This window comes from Chionomys nivalis, chromosome 21, assembly GCF_950005125.1.
Source record: "Chionomys nivalis chromosome 21, mChiNiv1.1, whole genome shotgun sequence".
Classification (NCBI taxonomy): Eukaryota; Metazoa; Chordata; class Mammalia; order Rodentia; family Cricetidae; genus Chionomys; species Chionomys nivalis.
The window spans coordinates 56,598,774-56,609,120 of record NC_080106.1 but is presented as its reverse complement, the minus strand read 5'-3'; the positions used below and the strand labels follow the sequence as shown (position 1 = coordinate 56,609,120).

Genomic DNA, 10,347 nt, shown 5'->3' with positions numbered 1-10,347 from the left:
TTGTGGTCAATGTTAAACATTTTAATAAAACCTTCTTTAATTTGGCCAAAATGGTAGAATTGGTTTTTCTCAAGCAAATTTCAGGATTAAAGACTAGTCAACTTCCTTAGTCATCAGAGGAGTATAAATGAAGATTATGGTTGATACCCTTTGCATACTACCAAAATGACTAAAATTAAAAGGGCAGAAAGTGTTTAGTGTGACCCAGATGCTGGGTAGCTGCTTGCACAGTGTAAATGTGGAGTGCACTGAAGGATACACCCATGTCCACAGATCCATCAACTCTGGATGCATGCATATTTTGTGTAAAAGATTTTACCAAAATACTTAACATTTTATTTACCCATGTCCACCCATGTCCACCCATGTCCACAGATCCATCAACTCTGGATGCATGCATATTTTGTGTAAAAAGATTTTACCAAAATACTTAAGATTTTATTTACCCAAAAATACATGCAAAAATACCCAGAACATCATTCTCTATTAAATATGGAACTCAAAACAAAATAACGACTAGCACCATTATAGATAAGTGGTTCATGGTTTATTAAAATTACAAAATTCAGAGTGGGTGGAGGTTGTATTCTGCTGTTAGTTTGAGTCAAAATGAATGATTCTCATAAAGATGGTGTTGAATTAATGCAGAGATAAAATAGCAACACAAAATTTTGCTTGTGCCTGGTTAAATTCATAGTAATAGTTACACAGGGCCTGGCAAAACATATGCGAATGTGGTAGGGTAGATATGAAAAAAGAATGTAGTAATACATTTGGTTATGGCTAAATGAATTTAATGTTATCTGCACAGTAAGCATGTAGATACATATATGATAAATAAATTAGTGATGGAAATTTAGCATAGAAACAGCTGATTTTTTAAAATTATATATATGTGGGTTATGAATGCAAAAGTTACTACTTTTGGGTTTTTTTCCTTATACTTAAATAATTTTGAAAGAACAGAAAAACAACATAATCTGTTCATGAATGACCTCCTGGATAGTTCAGCTTTGAATGCAATATAGTATGAGGTTAATTGCCATAATAGGAAATCTGTGTCCCTGGAAACTTTCCAGCACAGTGCCCTCTATTCTTGTATAATCTCTCTTGGATTTCTGGTCCTCAGAGAATTACACCCTCAAATAGTAGCCCTACAATCAACACAGGGTCTGAGACACTGATTTTAGGGCTACTACTATTTGAGGGTGTTAACACTGTGAGCTCTGAGGCTCAGCCTTCATTTTTGTTTCAACATTATTCATATGAAAGAGTGAAGGAAATTATCTTCTGTCAACTAGTTTTCTACCACATATGATTTGGTTTTATGTTTCTGCATGTGTGTTATTCTCAACAATAATTGGGTTTTGTGTGATGCTTGCTCACCTAGTTTAAACAAGAGCATGGAACTCACATGTGATTAGAAGTATACCAAGGAGAAAACCAATTCTTCTAAAAAGCCAAGATGAGTATATTCTAATAATTAGAGAACTGGTCTATGGCCATGAGTTTGCCTTATCACATTCTCTGGAGGCTGCCTGTGCTTGTGAGTATCTTAGAAGTGATATGAAGTGTTTCACTTGGCCAAGATGGATAAGATACCCTTGAGCAGGAGTAGGACAGACATGTCACATCTGTCTTCATTCCATTCCTTTAATGGCAACAAAGTGAGAAAATGATAATCATGTATGTGTGTTTGTATGGGTCCATGTGTATATAACTATGAATGTCTTTATTAGAATTAGAACTATACATAATAAATATATGTTATACTTAATATAAGTTAATACAACATATATGTAACTGTTGTGAATATACATATATAACAATGTATATATACGTATATGTGTGTGTATAGATGTATGCACATAAGATGGTTTGCTCCTTAGAAGTTCCTTCATATTTTTTTTAATCACTGTGTAGCCCTATCCTTATTTTCAGTCATCAGTCAGGTATTTCACATGGTTTTTGGTTATTGGGTGTCTGGATCCCTTACCCGACCTTCTCAGACTTAATTTTCACTGTGTTCTCTAACAGTTTTACATGATAAGTGAAGCTTGTCAATAGTTAAGAATTATCTCATATGTTACTTCCACAATTAATTTCTCCAAATATAAAGCAATGCAGGATATTTAATTGCAATTAAGGAAGAATTTTAAGGTCTGGGTGCTTGTACTGATGCCAGGTACCAACTGGATTCCACACGGGCATAGTAGCAGTCTGGGCACAAAAGGAAGCAGTAAATATTTCAAATTTTTAAAGTTGTTCTTTTAATATTCTTGAGAAAAAGGTGATATTAGGTACATATTGAAGCAGCCTCTTTCACCTGCCTGAGGCGCCCTAATTATAGTTGGCAACTGTACACTACATTCAGATTCACTCACTTTCAATTCAACGCAAAACCAGAAAGTCAGCAACTCCACCCACAACCATACAGCGGAGGAGGGAAGCTGTGTAAATACACTGAGTTATCCTATCTGCGCAAACTTGTAGCTGGTAGATGGAATGAGCTAATGATTCCCACATGAAACTTACTTCTGAACCCATGTATGCATAAAATTAAAAATTCTGACATAAATGTTAAAAAGTTTCATCATTAAACAAATGTTGGATATTTTACATCAAAAGTAGCCTTTACAATCTCCAGAACCTGTTGTTCATATATTTAAACTAAAATAATGGCTAGTTTAAGGTTTGTATTTGAAGAAAGTAGACTTTTTAAATAATTGTTATTTATACCAAACATTAAAGACACTAAACATTTTATTTAATTTGACTGAATTGTTATAAGTTATAAATGGATCAAATATGTTTATTCTTTTTATGCATTTTCTTCTGTGACAAACTGTCTCTGCTCCTCATAGCATCTACTCAGGCAAATACTGCTTCTACAGTAGCCTCTCTAAAACTTGCACCATTTCTGTACAAAACCTACTTCAGCTTCTAAAGGACCCTGAACCATCAGTCACTGCAAATTTCTTCAGTGTCAGCATTTTGAATTATTTTATGGACTTTGATATTATGACTTTCCCTTAATTTGCAATGTTCTCCACCTTGTCTACACCAGGTGGCAGAGATGATTAACAGCAGCGTCAATGGTGACTTCATTCTGATGGGTTTCTCAGACCAGCCAGAGCTGGAAAGAAGGCTCTTCATAGTTATTCTAATTTCATATCTTCTCACTCTGGTGGGAAATGCAATAATTATTCTGATCTCTTCAATAGATCCTAAACTCAAAACCCCGATGTACTTTTTTCTTACTCACCTCTCCCTTGTGGACATCTGTTTCACCACCAGTATTGTTCCCCAACTGCTGTGGAACCTGAAAGGACCAGCCAAGACGATCACGGTTGTGGGCTGTGCCGTGCAGCTTTATGTCTCTCTGACTCTGGGCTCTACTGAGTGTATTCTTCTGGCAGTAATGGCTTTTGACCGCTATGCTGCTGTTTGCAAACCTCTCCACTATGTAGCTGTGATGAATCCACAGCTCTGTCGGGCTCTAGCAGGAATCTCATGGATCAGTGGAATAGGAAATGCTCTCATCCAGGGAACAGTCACTCTTTGGCTTCCCCGTTGTGGTCACCTATGGCTGCACCATTTCTTCTGTGAGGTCCCCTCCATGATCAAGCTTGCCTGTGTGGACATTCATGCCAACGAGGTCCAGCTCTTTGTGGCCTCATTGGTCTTGCTGCTTTTACCCTTAGCACTGATACTGACATCTTATGGATACCTAGTCAAGACAGTTATGAGAATCAAGTCAGCCCAGGCTTGGCACAGAGCCCTGGGCACATGTGGCTCCCACTTGATGGTGGTGTCCCTCTTCTACGGAAGCATCACTGCCATCTACATCCAGCCGAACAGTTCATATGCCCACACCCATGGGAAGTTCATCTCCCTCTTCTATACTGTCATGACACCGGCCCTTAATCCCCTCATCTACACCCTGAGAAATAAGGAGGTGAAAGGGGCTCTGGGACGGCTCTTCAAAAGAGGCTCTGAAGTGTGCAAATGAAGCAAAGCGTGTAGTGACACCGATTTTATGACTACATATTGTCATATAGTTCTGCACCATAGTCCTCTCAGGCTTTGAAGCTCAGCTCACTGTAAGCATTGTCAGTGCTGCATTGCCCTGGGCCTCGGGTTAGTCTTCTCAATCTCTTCCCAGGATGCTCTGGGGCCCAGGAGAGGCAACATTTCCTTATACCCATCTAAGTCCACGACTGTTCTGCTTCTGACACTCTGGATTCTCTTTTCCCTTCTTTTATTTCTCTTTTGCATATGAACAAACACTATAATTCTCCACAGTTTGTCCCTTCTCACAAATATTCTAATAATCCTAAAAAGCAACTGTTTTCACTTTTACAGCAAACCCCACCATCAATTGTAGCAATTGTATTGTAGCCAACAGAGGGGAAGTTAGAATGACTACAGCCTTGGAATTTTTAACTCCACTACTTCTTTTTTGCACTTGTGAAAGTTTTAGTCACATCTTTATATCCCCATTGTTATGAGTTTAAAAGTAATGTTCATCATTATGATAATCAACATATTCGATACTAAATGACAAATAAATACCATGTTTTAAAACTTATTTTATAATTATAGTATTATTGATCTACTCAAGTTTGTCATGTTCAATTATGTCAACTAATACCTCTTAAATAGCAGCATCTGAAACAGAAAGACTGGGGTCTTGGCTGCATCATTTCTAACGTGAGTCTTACTTTGTACTATATTGGAGTAGTTAGAAAACACTTAGTAATGAGTCAGTAAGTAATAGTTACCACTGATAAACTGCTTCTTTTCCAAGTAAAACTCATATATAATTATTTTACAGAAATAAACTACCCAAACAGTTCCTAGGAATTATTGATTCCTTACCAAAACTGCTTGTAATAATCAAGTAGATTATGCTTTGGACATCTAAAATGAGTTTGTTAGTTGATTTATGTAAAGTGTACTTTCGAGAAACAGTTTACTGCAATGAGATTATTTAATTCAGCTGCAATCTAATGGTGGTGACTTATTTACTGCATGAGGTTTGATTTCCATGATTTCTGATTATGGAAATGTGTTCCTCACACTGACATGAACTCAAACTGTAAAAGACATTCTCACCAAACAGTATGGATTATAACCTGTGTTCAGTCATCACCTCCTAATGGAAAAGGTATTCACTTATTATAGTTATAACACACATAGCTCTTATTTAAATTTCTTTCTGAAAGTATATAGTAGCACAATCCAGTATTTATCTGTATAGTTATCTATTTTATGCTTTTTCTTATAATTAGTTCTTATAGTTATAAATTTCCTTGCTATTTTCTGTTACCCGTCTACAATTTTCTGGTATCCATACAAGTGCCAGTCACCAGCAGAGAACTCAAAGGGGTCCATGGAGCCAGCACGTACTAGACTATTTATCTGAGGGGGTTGGGAAATGGAAACTCACACATTCTCTTGATGGTTTCCATCAGGCCTTTTCTTTATTCTTCTTTTGCATTCTCTGTTCCTTATTTTCCTGGTGATTTCCTTCTCTCACTTTTGATGTTTTCTTTCTAAACCATTTTAACTCTCTCTTTATTCTTTCCATTACAGCTTATCATTCCTAGAAAAAAATCTTTCAGTCAATATAAAAAAATTACAACGTGGTTACATTAACATTATGTTTTTCTAATAAGTGATTACAATTAATACAAGTAAAAACGAGCATGTTTTCCACATTCTTTACATAATTAGATTTTATGTATTGCAGGTGAAAAACAAATTATCCCAAGAATGCACATACATTTATACCCAAGAAAATAGTTATATATTAACTGTGTAGGCAAGCATGGTATTCTTATCAGTCAGGACTTTAAGTGGCAGACTGAATTTTGCAGTTATAAAAAAAAAGTCAATTACTTTATTACTTATATTGAAAGGTAGTCTTATAGAAAATCATAAACCTAAACTTTTATACTTGAAAAAGAATCAGTCAACTCTACCTTAAATCTTTAGAGTGCATACCCACTCATCAGTAGTTTCTTATATCAGGAGACTGAAGGAAGAAATCAGTTTAATGAATTTATCATCACATTTGGTTATCAACCAATCCTAACAAGAAAAGCATATCAGCTAATGATAACTGGGGTGCTTTGTTCTTGTTCCCTGACCTTAGCAAGTTCAACATTCTAAAACTTTAGATTATCTTCTTGGATTTTTTTTTTACCTTAAAGCTATTTAACAAAAATATCTTAGTCTAACCTTAAGTTATTTTGAAAGCTTTGTTTCAGCTATTACATACTCCAAAACCTGTGAACACATCTCCCAGTCTTAAAAGAATTTAAGCTAACTGTGCTACCGGAACTCAACTGTTTTCCTTAATCATTACCTAACCATGGTCTATATGGCTCCTCAATAGAAATCCATGTGTTTTAGCTGTGTGATACTTCCTTGTTTATACTTTTATCATTCAAACTCTACTTTAACTAACATTATTATTATCAGCTAGACAGTACAGTTTAGGAAGGAATTATTTTTATAATACTATACAGGTACAAAAGCCCAGTAGAACGGAATATTTTCATGATATAAACACATTGCATTACAGGCAGTTCGGATTTCCTGACATCCATTGACACCATGCTAAGTATCAGAGAAAGATAGCAGCACCCAACATGTAAAGGCACAACAGAAGCAAAAGACACTCTGGGGTCTGTAGTCTAAGGGTCTTACCTATCCTAAGATTTCCCCATGAGGGACATTCCTTTTGGTTGACTGACACCTTGATCTCAGTAGCTACTTGCTGTTCCTCTGATATGGCCACTGGAAGTTCTCATGTTAGAACTCAATCAATAATAAGTTTATATAAAATAAAATAAGCTTGTGACTTTTCCATTTAAAATTGTCTTTAGATAAAAACATGAGGAGAAAGAATGGCTAGTCAAAATATCAACAATTTATTATTTAATTAATAACAGCTTAAGAACCATCCAAAGGCCCACCCAAAGCACCCCACTACCAGGCAACAGAAACCTCTCCCCATAACCATTTCCCTCACCACACCAGTGACCACCGACCCCACCAGACCCACCTGCACCTGGAGGGACAGGTGAGTGTCTGATATCCCAGATGGAGAACCTTGCTCTCTAGGCTCTAGCCCCACCCCTCCACCACCCATGGCACCCTTTGCAAGCATGCAACATCACCATATCCTGCCAACCAGCCCCTGCCACACAAGCAACCACATGGCCCACTGGACCCACCTGGAAGGACAGGTGAGTGTCTGATATCCTGGGTGAAGAGCCCTGCTCTCTAGGACCTAGCCCCTCCTCCCCACCTACAGCAACCCCAGTGACCAGGCATTAGCACCCTCTCCTGCCAACCATCCCCAGACACACTAGGGACCACTTGGCCCACCAGCAACACCTGCACATGGAAGTATAATGACCACCAGGGACACAGGCCCCAACTTGGAGGAAGAGTGACCACTGGCTCTACAGACCCCACCTATACCAATTGAAGGAAGAGATGGGTAGAAGACAGTATAAGAATACATTCAACAATGTAAAGTACAAACAGAACCACAAAGAAGTTGTCCTAGAACAGCAAGCCCTGAATTTCCCAATGCAGATGAAGCAGAAGAATATGACCTTAAAATGAATCAGAAGTCTCCCAACCAAAAGAATCCCAGGGCACGACAGTTTCAGTGCATAATTCTACCAGAATTTCAAAGAAGAGCTAATGCCAAGACTCCTCAAATTGTTCCACACAGAAGAACAGGTAGCATTGCCAAACTCTTTTTTACAAGGCTACAGTTATCCTAACACCGAAATCACAAAAAGACACAACTAAAAAGGGGAATTACAAACCAATCTCCCCCATGAACATTGATGCAAAAATACTCAATAAAATACTAGCAAACAAAATCCAAGAACACATCAGAAAAACTATCCACCATAATCAAGTTGGTTTTATTCCAGACATGTAAGGATGGTACAATATATTAAAGTCTGTCAATGTAATCCCCCATATAAACAAACTGAAAGAAAAAAAAAAACGCATGATCATCTCATTAGATGCTGAAAAACCCTTCGATAAAATCCAACACCCCTTCACAATAAAGGTATTGGAGAGATCATGGATACAAGGAACATACCTAAACATAATAAAGACAATTTACAGTAAGTCAACAGCCAACATCACACTAAATGGAGAGAAACTCCCAGAGATCCCACTGAAATCAGGAACAAGACAAGTTTGTCCATTCTCTCCATATCTATTCAATGTAGTTCTTGAGGTCCTAGCTAGAGCAATAAGACAACAAAAGGAGATCAAGGGAATACAAATTATAATAGAAGTCAAACTTTCACTATTTACAGAGATATTATAATACACATAAGTGACCCAAAAAATTCTATGAGGGAACTCCTACAGCTGATAAATACCTTCAATAATGTGGCAGGACAAAAGATTAACAAAAAAAAATCAGTAGACCTCTTCTATACAAATGATAAACAGGCTGAGAAAGAAATCAGAAGCATCACCCTTTACAATAGCCACAAATAACATTTGTGTTATATTTTATATATGTTTCTTGGGTAACTCTAATTAAACACATGAAAGACCTGTATGTTAAGAACATTAAGGTTTTGAAGAAAGAAATTAAAGAAGAATATCAGAAAATGGAAGGATCACCCATGTTCTTGGACAGGTAGGCACAACATAGTAAAAATGATGATCTTACCAAAAACAATCTACATATTCAGTGAAATCCCCATCAAAATCCCAACTCAATTCTTCACAGACCTTGAAAAAAGCAATACTCAGCTTCATGTGAAAAAAACAAACAAACACGTAGTTAAAAAATCCTATACAATAAAGGAACTTCCAGAGGCATCACCTTCCCTGACTTCAAGCTCTGCTATAGAGCTATAGTAATAAAAACAGCTTAATATTGGCATAATAACAGACATGTGGATTAATGGAACTAATTGAAAACCCCGTTACTAATCCACACACTTATGAGCCATCAATTTTGGTCAAAGAAGCCAAAATTGTACAATGAAAAAAGAAAATGCAACTTCAATAAATGGCACTGGCATAACTGGATGTTGACATGTAGAAGAATGCAGAAAACCATATTTATCCCCATTCACAAAACTCAAGCCCAAGTGGATCAAAGACATCAACATAAATCTAGTTACACTGAACCTGATAGAAGAGAAAGTGGGAATTAGCCTTGAATGCACTGGCACAGGAGACAACTTTCTAAATATAACACCAGTAGCACAGATTCTGAGATCAACAATCAATACATGGAACTTCCTGAAACTGAGAAACCTCCATAAAGCAAAGGATATGAACAATAAGACAAAATAGTAGATGAAAAGTGTAGGAAAGTCAGTAAAACACCCCCACTTATAAAAGGAAATGACCGCTAATTGCTTAAAAATAACTAATACATGAACTAGCTTTGTGGGAGCTTAGCCTGTTTGGACGCTCACCTTCTTGGACCTAGATAGAAGTGGGAGGACCTTGGTCTTCCCGCAGGGCAGGGAATTTGGGCTGATCTTCAGTATCGAGAGTGAGGGAGAATGGAGTGGGAGGAGGAGAAGAGGATGGGGGATAGGCGGTGGGGAGTGGGGGGAGGGGGCAAAATATGGGAGGAGGGGGAGGGAAATGGGAAATGGGGAGCAGGTGGAAATTTTAATTAAAAAAGAATAGCACCCAGCTTGCATCCAGAACCCTTCTTCCTTCTGCCCCCTTTCCTCTTTGGGCACATAACACCATCCAGCTCAGTCTGTCTGGCGCTGGAGGCAAATCCTCAGGGCAAGTAGACAGACGAGACTTCCTTTGTTTCACTGGCCTGCCTGCAACAAGCAAGGTAAGGGCTATGTTTACGAACTACCCAACCTGCACAGAGATCTGATCTCGGACCCAGGAGAGACAGCAGCGGGGTGAGTTTGTGACCGGCGGCGGAAGCAGCCCTGGACAGGGAACTCTGAAGTTCCTCATCCCCTACCCTATACTCCCTGGGCTCCCTGCAGGGGCTCTACACCCTGCATACTGCCTCTCTCTTCTTGTCCCACCCAGTTTGCATCCAGAACCCTTCTTCCTTCTGCCCCCTTTCCTCTTTGGGCACATAACACCATCCAGCTCAGTCTGTCTGGCGCTGGGGGCAAATCCTCAGGGCAAGTAGGCAGACAAGACTTCCTTTGTTTCACTAGCCTGACTGCAACAAGCAAGGTAAGGGCTTTGTTTACGAACTACGCAACCTGCACAGAGACCTGATCTCGGCACCAGGAGAGACAGCAGCGGGGTGAGTTTGTGACTGGCGGCGGAAGCAGCCCTGGACAGGGAACT

General features: G+C 38.4%; 1 protein-coding gene across 1 annotated transcript; it reads left to right on the top strand.

Annotated features, from left to right (window-relative positions):
- The first annotated feature begins 3,076 nt into the window (after positions 1-3,076).
- Positions 3,077-4,012, top strand: LOC130863892 (olfactory receptor 2G3-like). Its single transcript, XM_057754224.1, has one exon. The coding sequence runs from the start codon at positions 3,077-3,079 to the stop codon at positions 4,010-4,012; it is 936 nt and encodes a 311-aa protein (XP_057610207.1).
- The last annotated feature ends 6,335 nt before the right edge of the window (positions 4,013-10,347 follow it).